The sequence below is a fragment of the Fundulus heteroclitus genome, chromosome 2, assembly GCF_011125445.2.
Source record: "Fundulus heteroclitus isolate FHET01 chromosome 2, MU-UCD_Fhet_4.1, whole genome shotgun sequence".
In the NCBI taxonomy this organism is placed as follows: domain Eukaryota; kingdom Metazoa; phylum Chordata; class Actinopteri; order Cyprinodontiformes; family Fundulidae; genus Fundulus; species Fundulus heteroclitus.
The window spans coordinates 2,502,459-2,522,008 of NC_046362.1; the positions used below are offsets into that span (position 1 = coordinate 2,502,459).

The 19,550-nt window shown below is 47.6% G+C and overlaps 1 protein-coding gene across 4 annotated transcripts; it reads left to right on the forward strand.

Annotated features, from left to right (window-relative positions):
• Window positions 1–707: 707 nt before the first annotated feature.
• LOC105927047 (bromodomain-containing protein 1) lies at window positions 708–19,119 on the forward strand. 4 transcript variants are annotated; one of them, XM_036145670.1, is made up of 12 exons: window positions 709–1,010; window positions 6,891–8,266; window positions 8,367–8,526; window positions 8,664–8,792; window positions 9,942–10,070; window positions 10,342–10,654; window positions 12,214–12,948; window positions 13,078–13,204; window positions 13,873–14,024; window positions 15,939–16,033; window positions 16,319–16,473; window positions 17,499–19,119. In XM_036145670.1, the coding sequence occupies exons 2-12, from the start codon at window positions 6,909–6,911 to the stop codon at window positions 17,695–17,697; spliced, it is 3,552 nt and encodes a 1,183-aa protein (XP_036001563.1). In that variant the 5' UTR covers window positions 709–1,010; window positions 6,891–6,908; the 3' UTR covers window positions 17,698–19,119. The 4 variants fall into 4 exon arrangements, with proteins under 4 accessions (XP_036001573.1, XP_036001563.1, XP_036001568.1 ...); XM_036145675.1 differs by having other exon boundaries at window positions 13,894–14,024; XM_036145677.1 differs by lacking the exon at window positions 15,939–16,033 and having other exon boundaries at window positions 17,499–17,630.
• The last annotated feature ends 431 nt before the right edge of the window (window positions 19,120–19,550 follow it).

The window sequence follows — 19,550 nt, forward strand, 5'->3', positions numbered from 1 at the left end:
GAGGTTAGGTTTAGGACTAAGGTGTCTACTAGGCTTAGGGTTAGTTTTTTCAACATATTGATTGTTGAAAATGAGCGGAGGGGTTTGGGTCGCTCTGTGTGTGTCACCTCCCCATAACAAAATTAGAGAGTTTTCATTACAGAACTCTGGTCACCTTGTTGAGAGGCCCAAAACTTGACAGTAGACAATTTTGTAGACAATTGGCATTGCAAGCACATTTCTCAAGTTCAACCTAATGCAAATTGGGTTAATGCTTGGGGTTAGGGGTAAGGTGTGAATTGAGTCTAGGTTAAGGTTATGGTATGTACCTTAGGTTTAGGCTTAGGGAATAACATGCAAAAGAAAATGAATGGAAGTCAATGGAAGGTCCACACAATGATATACATTCCAGGGTGTGCGTGTGTGCGCGCGTGCACATGTTGTATTCGCTGATCGAACAATAACTAAACGGAACTAAACTGTAGTGATTATGTAGCGTGCATCACTGTCCATCTTTCAGTTTTTAAATTGTGTTGTATTTTTTATATTTTTCATGGCAATATCTTTTAGATTCTAGAAAAACAATGGAGTGTTTCAATTTGATATCGAAGTTAAACATCATTCACAGTAACCCACTGACTGAATAAATAAAACTCATTGCTCATTTCTTCTGTTCCGTGAGAACCCGAAAAGACTTCCTGGTATACGTATTTACGCGATGACGTAGGCACGTGAAGCCTCACAGCCGCATTGTTGTGGGGGAAGAGAAGCCCAGGCTGGCGCTGAGCTGTGCTACTTCCAACCAACATTTCGCTGTCCAAACGGTCAGAAGCGATCCCCGTACGCACATAGAGCCACACAACCAGTCTCCGTCGCCCTGGATACCAGTCGGTCACTTCCTCTCGGTTCAGCAAGAGCCGTGGCCACCGTTGGATGGAACGGCCTGACTGTGGATTTAACTGCCGCTGTGCTCTGCAGGCCGCGTCGCCATTGCTACCGTCTATATAAACCGAATTCGTGAAAGAACAGAGGTAGGTTCTCCCTGCTTTCTTTACTACAGCTTTAATACTGATCCGTTATACTGCAGGGAAAGTAAAAAAACGATGAAATTCCATTTTACTGTTAAGAAAACAAACGATTTCACTCGGGACAGCCTCCTGTGTTAGTTAGTCGCCATATTTCCTCTCTCTGGCGCTAGCATGGTAACGGTAGCCCGATTTCTGGACGGAGTGTCCTAACGTTTTCCGCCGGCGTGCGGAGAGGCGGCCGGCTGTTTGGAGGGCATTGTCGCGTCGTCCTGACTTGTCTCTCTGAGCCGTGTGTGTCTCGTCACAGAGATGACACGTTCTGGGGCTTTATTTCTGCGTGGTTAAACTGACCGAGAAGACCTGGGGGGGTTGACGCTGGAGCAGGCATTGCTGCTAGCTTCCGTTATTCCGCAACAATCGGCTCGTTGCGGCTTTGGCCGGCGCGCCGCACCCCGCCGGAGGGTCGCTCTCAGGCGGATCTGGGAGGCTGGCTGCTGTCGGTGCCGCGGCTTTCATTCATCCAGTGATCGTTTTGTGTCCGCCCACTGAACTCTGCGGCAGTCAACGGCAAGCTTGTTTATTCCGTAAGTTAAAGGTGTACGAACACGCACACGGGGGCGGTCCATTTAAAGCGGAACTTGCACTTCGGAGCGCTTGTTCGGGTTTCTAGAAGGCCTACTGGGTTGGCCAGGTCGTGTTTCCGTGTTGTATTTTTACCCCGGCTGCACAGGGAGCAGCCGGGGACACGGGAGACAACACACGGTGTCCCCCGCCAGCTCCCTGTCATCCACGGCGCCAGCTTGTTGTCCTTCTCCGCTGGTTACTGACGCTTGTAGGTGTGTGTCATAGCTCTTGGAAATCATGCATGGATTTAATGGAACGGTGCAAAGAAAGAAAACAGTAGTATCTTGTTGAAATCTTTGCAGCCTATGTTTATGATTTGTAGCTAGTTTTGATGTTTTGGTTCCTGATATGAGAATAACACATGGGCGAACTGTCTGGATTCTCCTCGTGAAACGTTTTTTTTTTAAGGTTGACGTTTTTAAAGAGTGAGAACGGGAACTTAGGAAGACAGAACCTGTAATCTGTCTTGTCGATGATTCAGACTTGAAAAGATTGTCTAAAAACTGCCTTTTTGAGATTAGGTTATAGCCACGGATAAAAATGTTAAGGGAATTGTTTGCAGCTGCCCGCTCAGTGCTTCACTCATTCATGTCATGGATTGTTGCAGGAGCAACCACTCTGTGTCCACCATCCAGTACTTTTTCGCTGATCAGTTTACATACGTGGTGCGTTCCATTTGCCTCGGAAACACAAAACCAACAAGTTGCAGATCGCATTGTCTCCACCTTTTTTGCAATGTCTTGTTGGACAGTAGGAAAGAACATGGAGGTTGGACAAAAGCCATAATTAAAGGAACAATAAGTCATAAATGTACTGTGAAACTAACCAAAATCATTCTGATTTGTCACCCGGGGTGAAGTAACGTTCCCTATTAACAATCAAGTTTTTCTCCTTTCAAACCTAGAGACACGATCCGGAACTGCTTCGTTTCGGAGTGTAGCCTGTGTTTACGTCCTGGTTCCTGAGCCAATCAGATGAGAGTTCCCAGGGTTCCCAAAACAGAGAGCAGCAATCGGTGTTTTATTTTGGCAAAAGAGCAGTTGCCTGCTAACATGGAAGCCAGTACGAGAAAAGGACCAGAAATAGAACAGATTACAACATCATAGTCCTGTGGTAGTAAAAATTCAGCTCATTTGAGGAAAAGGCAGACTGTTGCCATTATTATTTATTGCTCCTTTAAATATACAAAAAGAGCCACAGAATGCGTTATAAAGTCTCAGCCTATTGCAAAATCTTTTTTAAGTTGTCTTGAACTGTTCAACTGAACATGAAACATTAAACAGTAGGTGGTGATTCTTCATTGGTGGATTAGCCACTATGGCCACTGTTGTTAAAGCAGAGACGGGGCTCTGGGAAGTGCGCGGTGTTGGGTCATGCAGCTCGAAGGAGAGGCACAACGTGGTGTGTGTGTGTCGAGCTAATAACAGCTAGCATGTTAGCTATTCAGACCAGGAGGTTTTCTCCTGGAGGGGAACTTTGCTCACCGTTTTATGTCGCTGTCAAACATAGATGGATTTAAAATAAACAGACGACACTTCTCCTTTTTTCTCATTGCTAATAATTGTGTGTAACTGTCCGTGTTTGCCTCTGTCACACCTGAATTTCCCCTTTGCAGTACAATAAAAGGAATTCTTAGTCTTTCCAACCTGTAATTTCGACTTTAGGGACCATTCCAGTTAAAATTTTCGACTCAACAGTTTAAAAGTTCCAGCTACCGAGGACAGATAAACGCAGCAGTAGCCCTCATATGACGTCATGTTTCCCGGCGCTCTGTCACTAACCACCATGTTGGTGGGCAGAATCGTTTTAGAAACGCCTGAGAAGGTTTGACTACCAAGGATTGTTTATTTGATTTCCATTTTTGATAAAGCTTGCGATGGTTATTTTATATTGCGTGAGAGGATGTTTGAAGCGTGCAACCGGTTCAGCAAAGCGCCACTTTCATTGCATCCTTAAGAAAATACAAAGGACCACGAGTGCTGAACACTGGCGAGTCTGGCTTTGAAAGGATTAGCTTAGCTACTGTAGCCTGTATCTGAGAGCTTAATAACAAGCTTCAGTCAGTCACCAGAAGCTTGTTATTCACATGGAGCGTTAGAACGTCCGTTACAAAGCTTTTAAAACACTGATTCCATGGGCCATGAGTTCCTCCGTTGTGTAGGCGTTCTTCATGTTCATGAAGTGATTAACTATGTCATAGTAAGGTGTGGGAGGATTGTTTGTGTCGTCTGACATGTTCCTGTTCTCTACCTCGTGCAGGTCGATTCAGACAGCAGGGGTTTTGTGGCTGTCGTTCTCTTGCATATTGGTCATTGGTATCAAAATGCTTTTTGTCTGTCTGGAAGCCATGATGGTCGTGGCTGCCTAGCACTGAGCAGCGCTGCGCTTGCCTCCCAACGTGGCAGTAGATCACTTCCGTTTCAGATGTGCGGGAACTACGTAGTCTGTGTTCTCCTGGAGTTTTCTTTTTTCTGCGCCACAGAAATCAATGTTAAAGTAAATCAATGATCAGAGGAGGATTCTACGTGAGCGGTCTTCATCTGATCAGCTTGGTGATCTGTTTATGTGGATCTTTAATGTGTGTCCAAGGTTTTCATTTCCACTAATTAGTTTATTGTGACTTTCTACGTTGCAAGTGCCCTGTAGAACCTGAGACTGGAGCAGGTGTTCATCTTGCTGCAGACCAACAACCCCAGACACTCAGCCAGTGGAATGGTTTAGAACCAGCTGGTTCGTTTGCTAGAATGGCCTAGTCAAAGTCAACTTCTTCTGTTAGCTTTTCCCTTTAAGGGGTTGCCACAGTCAGTCTTCTGTCTTCATCTATCCCTATCCTCTGCATCTTCTCTCACACCTACTACCTTCATGTCTTCTTTAACTCCATCCATAAATCTCCTCTCTGGTCTTCCTGCCACTGATGTTCTCACTTTCCCTCCTCTGTCCAAAGCGTCTCACTCTGGCCTCGGCTCATCTAACAGCTGTCCCTCTGAACTCGATCCTGATCCTCTCCATCCTCCTCACACCTAAAGAGAACCTCAGCATGTCCAGCTCTGCTGCCTCCAGCTCTCCCTCCTTCTCTAAACCAGACAGCATGGCTGAACCAAAGTCCAGACCCTAATCCTGCTGAATCTGTGCCATAGTTACACTGTTAAGAACTGCTTGGATTGCAATAAATATTAGCTGATTAAATAATTACCACGCTTTCAGACTCTTAATGGCAGCAAGTTTTCTGCTGATTTTTGTTTTCAGTGCAACAGAAAATGTCTGAGGGCTTAGAGATGTGGTAGCCATTAAGAAACTGGAACTAAAGCAGCTGAAACAGCAGATGTGGCCGGATGCAATGAAATCATGTTGTTGAAATGGAAATAATGAATTTCATTATTTTTCAATATCAGGACGGATTACGTAATATGTGATCTCTGTTTGCACTAAACCTGAAGCAGAATGACATCAACACCGAGTTGTAAAATCAGGTTATTTCAGTGTCTTGGGGGGGGGGGGGTTATTTCACTTAGCTGCATTAAAATCACAGAATGCAGCTTTATACGAGCAGCCAACTTCTGTCTCTCTTAACCTTTCTTATTTATCCATCTTTCTGTCTCTCTTTTTATGTTTCTGTCTCTATCGTGTAAATTTAGACATGGTTATATTCTGAAGGCTACCTTCCTACTTCTGGATTGAATGAAAATCTCTTTAAAATCTAGATATGCCAGCGTATAGAATAATTTTGAGCGTAACTTTATTCAGTTTTAATTTTATTACATCTGGGATCTGCTTCACGGATTCCATCTAGCAACAAAAATGTGTTTTCCAGGAATAAAGCCACCATGTGTTTTCAGTGATGGCCTCAGGAAGGTGGGTTTTTGTTTCCAGCTAACAGACTTTTGGTGATGTGATAATCAAAGTTAACAGTATTTTTGTAGGACATCTGAAAACGGCCATAGAGCCGTTTACCTGTTGAGAACATGTTGACTCAGCGTTGACGTTTATAATAAATTTAAACAGACGTGGTGATCCTCATATTTGTATCAGGCAAACTTTCTCAGTGTATTGAAGTAATCGGGGCAAAACATGAAATAAACTAATGCGTCCTTTTTCAGTTCTAACACAACAGAAAAAAAATGACAAAGGATGATTTATCCTGTTGGATCTGGCGCTCCCGACACAAGCCATACTAATTCTGTCAGGGATAATTCTGGGTCATTTAAGCGCCCCATCAGAACAGACTCCACCGACGTCTTGACGGCCAGGAGACGCGCGGCGCTCCCGACTCCGTGGGGGTTTTTATTGCAGCCGTCCTCAGCTACTGGGCCCGTTTACAAAACGCAGGAACATTTACCAAGACGGGTAAAAATATGTCTCTGCTCTGAACTCTCTCCTGGCGGGAGTGTGAGTCTACCTGCGTGTGAAAGCAGGTGAGCTGAAAGTGAAGGCGGCTGCTCATGTGGTTGTACTGGGCGCTGCACCGACTCTCCACAGACATTTAAACTTCATAGCTGAGCGCTCTCATTGGCTGCTTGTTGTAACAAATTCCTACAATTCCCAGAGCACACCTGTCACTCTGTGGTGGAGAGGCTGACGCTGCAGAGCAAGTCGCAGCTTCCTTGGAGTCTTCTTCCTGCCGAGTCGTTTATAGTGACGTCACGTACCTGGTTGTTTAAGTTGGCTCTGTGGGTACCTGTCCACAGACTCACGTTATGTGGGAGCCTAGAGACACCCCCCCCCTTGGTGAATGTTAGGAGAAACATTTCTAGAAGGTCATCTGGCCGTAGCGTCATTCACCAACACCCTGTTATCCTGCAGCCCCAGTCTGTGGGACAGCCTGAAAGTTACTCCTCTAGGGGACGTCACTCTGCCAAGAAGAAGGAGCAAAGGTTTCAGTCGCAGCTGGTAAACACCTGAAGCTGCACCTGCAGTGGAATGACGAATGATCGACCCGGAATGGAGCTGAATCCAAACGCATGCCGGACCTGCTTTGTTCCTGAAAGGTTTAGACAATCCTGTAGCGCCTCTCTGTTAATCCATCACCCAGTTAAACACATCCAAGTTTAACTGGCAAATCTGTAAGAATTCTGTAGCAAGGCAGCATATGCCAATAATCAGCTATTTTAAAAGCTTTAGATTAAGAATGTATTCTTTAAAGGCTGCATTATAAGGTGGCATTCAAGCCAAGGTTCTGTTGAGTTTCTCCATACTTCCATATTTTATCCTGAATGTTTGATATTCAGCATGACCTAATTCTCTCCTCTCCTGTGTTTCCAGCATCCTAACTCCTTCACCATGAAGAAAAAATGCAAAAACCGCCGCTCCACCGCGCTGAAGCGGGACTCGTCGCCCATCAAGCCCTCCCCCAACAGGGAGACCCTCACATACGCTCAGGCCCAGCGAATGGTGGAGCTGGAGGTGGACGGCCGAGTGCACCGGCTCAGCATCTACGACAAGCTGGACGTCATCGCCGACGACGACCCGACGGCCCAGGAGATCCTGGAGTGCAACAGCAACAAGGAGAACAACGAGAAGCCCCAGCAGGTCCTGGTCCGCTCCGTGCGCCTCAAGATAAACCAGCAGAAGAAGAGCGCCGCTCTCATGGCTTCGCACGGCGGCGCCGGCACCGGCCTGCTGGAGCCCAAGGTTCGGATGGTCGAGTACAACCTGCCGGTGGTGCCGAAGAGGCCCGCCGCGTATTACAAGTACTCAGAGCGGACAGCAGAGGAGCTGGACGAGGAGGTGGAGTACGACATGGACGAGGAGGACTACGCCTGGCTGGAGATCATTAACGAAAAGAGGAAGAGCGAGGGGATCGGCCAGGTGTCGCACAATCTGTTTGAGTTCCTCATGGACCGCTTTGAGAAGGAGTCCTTCTTAGCTACGCAGGGCCAGAGTGACCTCCAGTCGCTGGTGGACGAGGACGCCGTCTGCTGCATCTGCATGGATGGAGACGGGGCTGATAGCAACGTCATCCTCTTCTGCGACTCCTGCAACATCGCCGTGCACCAGGAGTGCTACGGCGTGCCGTACATCCCCGAGGGCCAGTGGCTGTGCCGCCACTGCCTGCAGCGGCCGTCGCGGCCTGCCGAGTGCCTCTTCTGCCCCAACCGCGGAGGAGCCCTGAAGAAGACGGACGACGACCGCTGGGGCCACGTGGTCTGCGCCATGTGGGTCCCCGAAGTCGGCTTCTCCGACACGGTGTTCATCGAGCCCATCGACGGCGTCCGCAACATCCCGCCGGCCCGCTGGAAGCTCACCTGTTACCTGTGCAAGGCCAAGGGGGCCGGGGCCTGCATCCAATGCGACAAGATCAACTGCTACACCGCCTTTCACGTCAGCTGCGCCCAGAAGGCCGGCCTCTTCATGAAGATGGAGCCCGTCAAGGAGCTGACCGAGTCGGGCGCCCCCACCTTCTCTGTGAAAAAGACGGCCTACTGCTGCAGCCACACGCCCGAAGGCTGCGACCGCCGGCCGCTCAACGTCTACGACGAGCTCCACCCCAAGAACGGAGCCTGTCACAAGCGGGCGGAGAAGAGGGGGAAGCCCCGCTCCAAAAGCTGGCAGAAGAAAAAGATCAAGAAAGTGGAGTCAGAACCTGAGCTAGAACCAGAAACTCAAGCTAACCCCGGGCCAAGCATCACTGCATCAAGGTAACGGAGCCTTTCTAAGCAAAGCTAATGACTAATCTAATCAGGTAAGTTCTCAGTGGAAGGTATTCTGTAGCTAACCCTCTCTTCCTTTGTGGCCCAGCTTTGACACCATCTTAAACCAGGTAGCAGTTCAGAGGAAGCGGCAGTTTGTGGAGCGGGTGCTGAGCTACTGGGTGCTGAAGAGGCAGTCGAGGAACAACGTGCCTCTGATCCGCCGGCTGCAGGCCAACCCTCAGCCCTCAAAGGCACAGCAGCAGAAGGTCAGGGCTGCCCGGCACACACACACACACACACACACACACACACACACACACACACACACACACACACACACACAGACCGTTAACGTTTGCGTGTCTGCTCGGTTCTGATGCCGACCCTTGTGTGACGCCTTCAGGAGCGCATGGAGACCAACCAGGCGCTGAAGGAGCAGCTGAAGGTGTGGCACCGTCTGCGCCATGACCTGGAGCGAGCTCGGCTGCTGCTGGAGCTCATCAGGAAGAGGGAGAAGCTGAAGAGGGAGGAGGTAGAGTCTCTGCAGCATTCTGTCCTCTTGTTTCATCAGGGATGGAGGGTTAATGCCACGTTGCCTTCCTGTTTTTTTTTTTTTACATTTCCAGTTACAATAGTTTCATATGTCTTACAAGCACACATCTATAAAGTGTGGCGTCTAGTCTTTGGCCCCTTTTACTGGGAATTCCTGTGAATTAAATGTAGTGCAGCCAACTAGCTTCAGATGCCACCATTATGACGCCATTTTGACCCAGTTAATAGTGTTATATCCCACATCTACACACACAGGCGAGTCCTGTTGGTTCATCAGGAGACAGACATAAAAATAACACAGAAAAAAACCTCTGCTCATTCCAAACCAGCCAACATCTGATTTTATTCACGCAGTGATGAGGTCAATGCTCTCACTTGCCCAGTCACTAACACTAAGTTGTTTCTGTGCTCCATGTTTCTAAAACTATTTCCTAACTGGACCCGTGTGACTTTCCTCCACTCCTCTGTCATGCTCCCAGGACTCAAGCTGTAGAACATGTGCAGCCTTCCCTGAGTGAGGGGAAGCTCTGCTAGATCAGTAGTGTTCCACTTAGATCAGATCCACTTCCACCTCACGGTGGAACCGTGTAGTATGGTTCCTCTTGATTTAAAATATTTCTTATTAGTTTAATAGTTAGTATGGTGTGGCAGAGAAGCAGCCAGGCGGCCCTCTGGAGGAGCTGCAGTAATCCATAGCTCAGGTGGGAGTGTCTCTTAGCTGGAGAAATGACACAACTGTGGCCTTGATGAATGAGCAGAAAGGAGAAACCCCCATCAGTCCTGTTTGTCACAAGCCATGATGGGGAGACAGCAAGAAGCCTCGCTCAGAGACCAGAACAGATCCTACACACCATAAAACTACCACTGCTCAGCATCTCCGCTATGAAGCGTGACGGTGGCAGCATCATATGAGGATAAGAAGGATCTGAACTTTGAATGTTTAGATGGCTAAATGTTCCTAGATGTATTTATCTTCCGCACCATTTCCTGTCCACGTCATCTTTTTGCACTAAAAATACATCTGAGTTGTTTGAAACGCTTGTGTGGACATGAAAACCTTTGTCAGGCTGTGCAGCAGCTGCTTTCCTAGCTCATTCTCTTCCTGAGGTCCTGTGTCTCCTCCTTTCAGATGAAGCTCCAGCAGTCGGTGCTGGAGATGCAGCTGACTCCGTTCAACATCCTGCTGCGGGCTGTGCTCAGCCAGCTGCAGGACAAGGACCAGTACAGCATCTTTGCTCAGCCTGTCAGCACTAAGGAGGTTTGTGGCACACAAACTGCATGCAGTAATAAGCAAAGTGTAAAAGGTTCATCTATAGCCTCTGTTGGAAGTGGTCAGTCCTGATCTGTATTTCTTGACATCTGAACTAGGCAGAAACCTTTGAATGTGAGACGTGGCTCTGTTCCCCAGCAGCACACTCGTTTCTGTTTGCCACCTGTTCGGCAAAGTTTTACAACAAACCATTTTAAAAAATCTATGTCAAAGTGACTTTTTTGCTCAAGCCTCGTTGTTTGTGCCTCGCCTCTTGCAGGTCTCCGACTATCTGGACCACATTAAAAATCCCATGGACTTCTCAACTATGAGGAAAAGAATCGATTCTCATAGTTACCGGAGCTTTGACGAGTTTGAGGATGACTTCAACCTGATAATAAGTAACTGCATGACGTACAACGCCAAGGAAACCTTCTTCTACAAGGCAGCTCAGAGGATGCTGGACCATGGAGGAGTCATCCTGAGGAGAGCTCGCAGAGAGGTGGACAGGATCGGCTTCGACTTCCCCAGCTGCTTACAACTACCCGAGGCCCCGAAGCTGGAGCCACCAGCTCCCTTCTCCTGGGAGGATGGTAAGAGGATCCCTGCCGTTATCACATTTCCTTTCTGGTGCTGTGGGGTCCAGGAAGGAAGTCACCCAAACCAGGAATGCTGCAGTCTTTGTCCTTTTTAGGCAGTTCACAGTTCAGAGAACAACAATGTGAGATCTTAGTAGAAAAAAACCCCAAACGCTCTGAGCATAAATTCCTGACTAAAACATTATGCTAAAGAATATAAAAGCCCGCTTCATTGGCTTTGTGTTCACCGCAAACTGTCCCAGAGCTCTGACAGTTCAAGTTTGCCTTTTGCAATTGGGTAAAAATTAGGTGTAAAACGAAGGGTTGAAGTGTGTAAATGCATGCAGGACCACATCAGCTCAATGATCCCTGATGCATTGAAGAATTTTCTACCCCACAGTTAATAAAACGTCAGCATAAAAACACTTTAAAAACAGCAGCTAGACTGAATGATAAAAGCAAACCTAAAGGACAAACTCAGTCCAGTGGATAATGACTTCACAAACACACAGAAGTTCATACGAGCTGAGCCTGAAGGTAAAACAGGTCCTGCTGGATCAAAGGTCAGAGAGCTAATGGTTTCCCTTTGGTTCTACAACGGTTTTAAAGGTTCTACAGCAGCAAAGCTCCACCAGCTCTGGAGTTTGCTTTGGGTTCATAGAGACAGTGAAGTACATTTATTAAGAGACTATGACGAATCAAATAGTTTTTCACATAAATCAGAAACGAGGGGGAGAGCCATGGAAATGTAGCTGAAATTGAAGAATTGGCTTCTTGCTGTTTTTTAGGCAAACAATTAAAGTGGAAATAATTCCAAATGCAAAAGGAAAGATCAGGTCCGAGGCTCGTACCGACGGCTTCCCCATGAGCGACTGGTATCTGTCGGTGTCTCGTTAGAACGTGGTTACGTCTTGTTTTTAGCTTTCTCTCCTCTTGTTCCGTCATGATGTTTGTGAGGCTGTAACCGTGCACCAACAACGTTAAGCTGGAGAAAAGCTCATCCCCTGTTCTCCTTTAGTTTGCCAGCGGTGTAAAATAAAACAACTAGCTTAGGAGCTAAATAAAACAAAAAACAAATGTGGGCTATTTGTGTTGATGGAAACACTAAAAGACTATCAATAGTAGCACTAATTGAACTTGTATATTTAATATTGTTCTAGGTTTGGTCCTATATGCGTTAATATACACTGCTTGTATTAATCTGCAGAATTTATCCCCAGAGTTATTTAAATTTGTTATAAATTCCATTTTGAGTTCATTTTAAACAAAAAAAAGGTTGGCTAATTTCCAGCTAATGGTGCTAGCTAGCTATTAGCCAGAGTGGCTAATAATTTTTACCCTGAGAGAGAACACTGCAGTCATTTCTAATGGTCCTGATTTCTCTCTGGACTGTTTCTTAATCACTCATAGAACCTGTGAGCACACTGTTGGGTCACAGCGGGCCAAGCTGCTACTGGTGCTACGTCTCGCATCAGCTGATGTGAGATGCAGAGTGAAAATGGCCTGAGTCCCGTTATTTTGGTAGCTAGAAGCTTTCAGGATGAGGCTGACGATCTTTTGTCGTTCTTTCTCAGTGGACCGACTGCTGACCCCCTCCTACCGTCAGCAAACACCGCTGGAGGATCAGCTGAAGGAGCTTCTGGAAAAGCTGGACCTGAGCACTGCCATGAAGCACGGCCCATCACGCACTAAGAGGCTCAAGCTCCTCAAGAAGACCATTATGGAGGTCCGCAGTGAGATGAGCCTAAAGAAGTCCCTTCCACATCCCCCAGCCGCTGTCCCGGATCTCCCACCTTGCCCCAACCAGTCCGAGGAGCAGCCTTCTCCAGAAAGCCCTGCAGACTCCGTACCCCCACCAACACTGGAGCGCCTGACCTCATCATCGCAGCCTGAGATCTCACCAAGCACCTCAGTTCCCCCCGCTCTGAAGCCCGCCCCGCCCTGTTCAGAGCAGACTCCCCTGCCGCTCGACGACAACACCAGCTCACCTACCTCAAAACCCCCGTGTACCCCCAACGGGCTCCTTCCAGACCAGCCGCTTCCCAGCAGTGACTCTCACACAGAAGCATCCAGTAACTGCAACCAGCAGAACGACGGCCTGTTCCACAAGTCCAAGAGTGCCAGCCCTCAGAAAGCACCAATGAACCAAGAGATGCCTGCGGTGTCACCGCCCCCTCTGGGCGCCAAAACCTTTCTGTCGGTGGTGATCCCCCGACTGGAGACGCTGCTTCTCCCAAAGAAACGGACCCGCAGCAGCAGCGCCGAGGAGGAGGAGGAGCAGGAGACGCCCATCAAACGCCTGGACACAGGTTCAGACTCACAGCAGCACAATCCAAGCCATGACCTTCATTTCAAGCAGCTTAGCTCCTTGTCCACCATGCTTCCAAGGACTAACAGGTGTTCTGTGTGTGTTTCTTCTAAATTCGTCACTGCTTTAGGATTAACAAATGGTTTTGTGGTGGAGGAGAAGGTGGATTCTCTGTCACCTCGCGTTTTGGAGCCACGCCGGCGTTGTGCCTCAGAGTCCAGCATATCCTCCAGCAACAGCATCATCTGTGGCTCCAGGTGGCTTTTTGTTCCACTTTGATTCGATCAGTGCGCTGCAAACATCACACCTGATAGGAAGTCCTAGAGCAGGGTTCTGCAACCTTTACGACCCAAAGAACCTTTGCTGCCCTCAGCCCGGCTGCATACATCCTGCTTGGAGCCACTAATGTTCCCTGTGCTTTGGAAGAAAGAACTTAGGATTCCTGATAAATGTCTGCTAGAGGACTATTGTCATTTTTACATAATTGGCATTTTAGTTCTATTTCTGCTTTAAAAGAAATTAAAAACAAACTTTTCCTAAAGGAGGATGGATATGTTTTGTTCTGTAGGATGCTGATGTTTACCAAAAAGCACACAGTTTCCAACTTAATGACAAAAAAAATGGATGTTACTGGTCCTTTTTGTATGATCTGTTGTGGAAATTCAGTGCCGTTGCAAGAAAAAAGATAGATGCTAAAATCTGAATTTGTTATTATATCTGTACATATAAACATTAGTTGGTTCTTTATCGTTTTCAGCCAAAGTTACTAAGAGCCACGGTGGAAGGTCCGGCTCTGGAGCCGCAGGTTGCAGACCCCTGATCAAGGCCATTTTTACAACCTCCAATTTCAGGAAGAACTGATCAGTGACAGTTGGAAACTCATCATCTCATCCCATCTGTTTTTAAAAACGTTGCCCTCATCCAGGTCCAATCTGGTCTCTTCCAGCACTGTCACGGTGTCTAAGAGTGTGAAGGGGCGTCCTGCAGCGGCCCGCCGCAGCACCGTGGACGACAGAAGCACGCTGATGACCTGCGTTGAGAACGGAGAGTTCACCAAAGCTGCCAAGATTCCTTCAGGTGAGAAAGCTCCCTGAAGTCGGCCTCGCAAGTGTGTTGGACAGCATGGCCAGCTTCCAGATACCAGAACACTTTGTTTGTTTTGCTTCCAAACTCGTCTCCTTTATTCCACGGTTCCTTCTGTGAGAGACGGTGAGCGGAATGGCTAATGACGCATAAAGAGACGGCTGAACTGGCTGAAGACGCAGAGAGCTGAGGCTGAGATGCTTTGTAGACATGAGGATAAAATGGAAAACAACCAAAACCTTCTTCACTCCAGAAATCAGCCAGCATGTTTTATAAAGGTCATAATCACGTACTTCTAACAGGTTATTAAAACTGTCAAACATTTTAGTAGTCTTCATCAATCTGAAACCTGACAGTCTGAATGAATTGGTCATGGCAGAATTAAAAGAGAAATAGTTTTTAAATTAAACTATATGGATAATCATCTAAGTTTGAAACGAACGGCTGCACGCTGGTGACAGGGGAGACGTTGGCCCTCAGCTGGGGGCCCCCTCAGACTGGCCGATGGGCTCTCCAGGACCTGGCTGATGGTCTGTGGCTTCCTCTCCAGAGCTGTAAGCTGCTGCTGGACAGGCTGGACTCATCTGCACCACATGGTAGTAAAGAGCAAATCAGAACGAAGCTTGCTGCTCTGTTAGCCAGCCCAGTGATTCTGATCCGGCTCATTCGTGGTGCTGTGTGCTCTTGATGCCTGGTTTATACCTGACTCATCTGTGAAGTTCACACGGCTGGAATACGTCATGTTGGCTTCCACGCCCTTACGCACAGCCAAAAGCCACCGCTCCACACACCTGGGAAAATTTCCAAGCACACAGACAGTTCTGCGCAGAAACACATGGGGCACGAGCGAGCTGTCCTACTGGCAGAGGTTCGTAAATATAGACGTCTTTATGATTAGGCCCAGATAGATTACCGTGACCAACAAGTTAACAGTTACTGGACAGAAATCGCCGTCACCTTTGGAAGACAGTAAGAGGCTTAAATGTTGGAAACAACTGCGTTCCACTTCTGCGTGTAGTGGGGTGTAGTACGCTTGGCCAAGGAGCGCCACGCTGCTCTCTAGAGTCGAGGAGAAAAGTGCTGCTTCAGAAGAAGTTCTGCACACAGCATAAATGCTGTAGACAAGCATAAAGCGTAAAGCAACCATGAGACTCTGCTGTGTCCCAGGTCTCTGGGATGTCAGCAGCAAAAGAGTCTGTGGAGTCTCTTAAAGAGAAAAACGAGTTTCCACTCCAGGTTTAAAATTCCTAACTGCTCATGAGATGAGTTCTGGACCCTTTGAAGAGGTTTTTACACAATGAGATGATTGATTTCAAGAAAAATGTGGACATGTATGTCAATCAGCCGTTTCCTTTAGCTCCCACGCCACAGTTATTCCAGCGCTTCAGAAGTGGTCGCCTTTCCAGAGATGAGTTAACCTTTTTAATATAGGATAATGCAGAGCAGTATGTGGGGGAGGGGCTACTCCTTTATCCAGCTGGAGAAAAGCACAGGCGCTGTGGCATCGCGATAAACGGACAGCTTGGACAGCGTTTAGCTTTGAAACAGTGACCTGAACAAAGCGTGGAGCAGATGTTAGCAGTAAGGGTCAGGCCAGCTGCTAGGCAGGAGCTTCTACCTGCCCACAGCGTTCATTCCAGTTGCTTTTCCAGAACTGCATTCTGGGCCAGGTGAGCGCACGCTAAACCCCCCCCATCACACATGGTTTGGCTGCACATGCTCCCCACATGTTCCCAGAAGCCAGCGTGAGCCGGGCAGGCCTTGCAGCGCAGCGCAGAGGTCCCGTTCACAGCGCTGCGGTCGGCGTGCTCGGTCTGAGTGGTTCTGTGTATGTGTGGCTGTGTCTGCACACAGCTTGTCCTCTCTTTCAGTGAATCCTCCATAACTTGCTTGTTGTTGTTCCTGTAGAAGTGTGGAATCCCACCGCTGCTTCTCCATTTGTTCTGGAGCCTCTTAAGCTAGTTTGGGCTAAATGTAGTGGATATCCCTCCTTTCCCGCCCTGGTGAGTGCGTGTCAGTCCCGTTGGTATGTCATCTCCCATCTGCCCCTCTGCCATCCTCCATGCTGTAGCTTGTGATGTGTGCTCATGCCGTGGACTGCTGGGTTTGTCTCGTGGCTGTGTGTAGCGGGCCGTATCGCTCTGAGCGCCTCATGCTCCTCTTGGGCTTGCATGCTCTTCTCTGTTCGTAGGAAGTTTTCCGCGCCGCAGACTCTAGATTTTCCTCTCTGTAGGCGTGCTGCCTCGTTCACCTCCCGCTGACTCGTCGTTTGCTGTGGGTCTTCGCAGATCGTGAATCCCAGAGTTCGGAGGACGTCGTTTCGGCACAGCAAGGTGGAGCTTCCCATACCGCCATTGGACGTCCTCAGAGCCGGAGAGCAGATGCAGTTCAGGTCCGCAGAGAAACTCTTCCTCGTCCGCTTCTTCGACAGCAAGCGCAGCTGGTGAGGAGCTTCCCAGTCTTTAGGGAACGGTGCTGGGAGGACGCAGAGCAACCTCCACCAGGCCTGAAGCTGTGGTGTGCCGTTGTATTTAGCCGCTGCTGCGCTAAAAGCCCTGTCTGTGTAGTGCTGCCAGAGAAGGCTCTACACAGTACTGGCTCAGGGGGGCTGAATACAAAGACATGCCACACCTTTCAGATAGTGTTTCTAAAAACCATGTTTTGAGTGATCCGCTGTTTTGTTTTGGTCTCATAAAATTCCCAACTGGAAAGGTTGTGGCCAGAGGGTTCCGGGGGTGTGAATACTTCTGTAAGGCACTGTTGGTGGTTTTTGTACCACTTTGGTGTTCAGATGAATATCTCTGACAGGTGTAATGCTGGTGTGATTCCATAGGTAGCAGCATCCCTGTATTTTATGGGGTTTAACATTTTCCAGATGCTTGTGTAGCAGCTCCATTGTGGCTCTAATCTCTTTGTCTCAATTTTGAAATATGACAGTTGAGGATCTTTGATCACGCCAGCTTAACTGAGTGACCTCATGCTGGTAAATAGTCACATAAAATCAAAAAATAAGCTCCTTTTTATAATAAAGAACTGGTATCACCATATTTGAATAAGGCATCATGGAGCAGGTAGCTTGAATGATATGATACATCATCACCTTCCAGCAGCTCAGAATCAGCACCAAATGCCCAGTTGCTTCTGATTGGACACTAACTTCTTTATTTCAGTGTGTAGAAAGGGTTCATACTACAGCTGCTGCACAACATATGGAACTGGTGTTATGATAACATCCATGCGTTTAATGCAGATGGTAACAATGGGCTCCTGGATGCAACATCCTCCTCTCCTCCCTCCCTCCCCTAAAGCACGCCCGCTGCTGAATTAGCTTCCAGAAAGTTAAAGTAAACGGCTGCCGAAAAGTCAGGAATGTTGTCATGAAAACCGTTGAGGGATTTCTAGTCGTGTCGAGGAGAATCTTCTGTCAAACGCCTTCTGAATTTAACAAATGCCCGCTTGTCTTCTCAGGCAATGGCTTCCTAGGTCCAAAATGGCTCCGTTTGGGATCAACCAGACCCTGGACAGGATAAAGCTGATGGAAGCTCGCACTTCCTCCATCAGGAGAACCGTGCGGCTCGCCTTCGACCGAGCCATGAACCAACTGAACAGCGCCGGCGGGGACGAGCTGGAGCCCAAACGCAGCGGCAGCCTCCCCGCCACACGCTGAACTCTCTCCCTGCCCATCCCAGCAGCTCATCCCCGTCTCCTCCACCAGGCATCACCTCTCCTCCTCACCGACCACGCAGAGAGGGCCGCCCCCGCTCTGCCTCATACGCACAAAACACGCGCTCATGTTTACCACGTCCGGAGCCCCGCAGCTCCCCACCACGTGTCTGATTTCCTGTAGTCAGTCAAAGAGCTATGCAATGGAACAACTCAGTTAGCAGCTGCAACAAGAGAACTAGAGGCCACCGTTAGCTGTGAGGACTGAGCACTGTCAGCTGGCAACCTGTTGAATGTGTCAGAGCTTCACTTCTGACCACTTTAAATGTGCTGCATGCTGCTGCTACAGCGTCACTGCCATGAAAGCCTCCACCTGTCGGTGTGTGAGTGTGACAGCAGCAGCTCCTGTAAATATCCCACTCACTAATTTATTCACTCCTCGGTTTTCCTTGGTACTTACAGTTTGATATTTCTACCTTCAGAGGTTGTCCTTCCTCTCACCACTGGTGTTGGTGTTTCTGCTGGTGCTATCTCCACAGAGAGAACAAACAAACATGCATACTGTATGTTATTTTTTTAAAATCTGCTCCTTTTTGTGTTTGTTTTTGTAAGTTATTGAGTTCCCCTGCAAGGTCTTGTTTATGGCATTAATTCTGTGTGTGTGTGTGGGTGTGTGTGTGTGTGTGTGCGTGTGCGTGTGTGTCTTTTTTTATCTAAATGTTTTTACTGGACTACTTTATTATGTTTTTCTGTTTGTAGATATTTATATAAAATCTATATAGAAGCTGGGAAAGTCTGCAAGGTCTAAAGTGCATCATTCACACCGAAACCAAAAGGAAAAACAACCCAACCCAACTGCTGCCCCCCCGTGTTTCTGTCTGAAGTCTTTATTTTCAACCTTCAGTCGTGGTTCAGGGCTTTGGGCCTCTGTCTGTCTGTGTGCCGTGTCGGATTCAAGTTATCTCTGAAACATCCCATCAGTATCTTCTCCAGGCGAGCCTCAGCTCACCAGTGACGGAGAGGAGAGAATGTGCCTGACTAATTTATTGTAAAGCAGAAAATGTATATGCATCACTTTATATAGACGGTGGTGGTGGGGGAGGAGAAGATACTACGGGTGCTCGGAGCCCTCCTTTAGTTTTTTTTTTTTTTTTCTTCTCTCGTTTGGACTGATGGCATTAAATGTGAGAGTGTGCTAGATCTTCATGTTTTCCTTTGGCAGGGTAGTGGTGTGTGTAGACTACCTGTTTGATTTTCCAGCCCTTCTGGATGTTTGCTGTACATAGATTTGGTACTTTAGCTGATTCTCTGGGAAGAAAAGAAGCCCACACAGTTATAGCCAACGGGAGCAGACAGCAGCCCAAAGCAGGCTGCTGGGATTTTTATACTAAAACACTGAAAATAAAAGATCATATTGAAATACTGAGCGTGTCTCCTCATTGGGGGTTCCCTCATCTCTAACATTTTCTGAAGTTTTGAATGTACTTTTGCCTCTTGTCATTTTGTTTGAGAAAGTGTACTTTTATGTTCATTTATGTTAGTATTAAGCTTTCAATCAAGTGTCTAGCTTTATGATTTATTTAATTGGAATTGGAAGAGCATTTGTTTATTTTGCCTGGGACTAATTTTCTGATAGTTTTAATCATTTTATTCACAAACATGCCATTCATCAGCTTGGCGCTGTACTGCTGCCACAAAGGAATCAAAACAGGATTATTGTTTGTCTCAGACTACAAAATGGAAATTTTGGCAAACTGTTACAGCCCTCTCAGGCAACCATCATAGCTCAGATTTCCCCCAGTCATTAAAACTCTAATCTGGTATCAGATAAGTCAGAGATGCTTAACTGTTTTAACA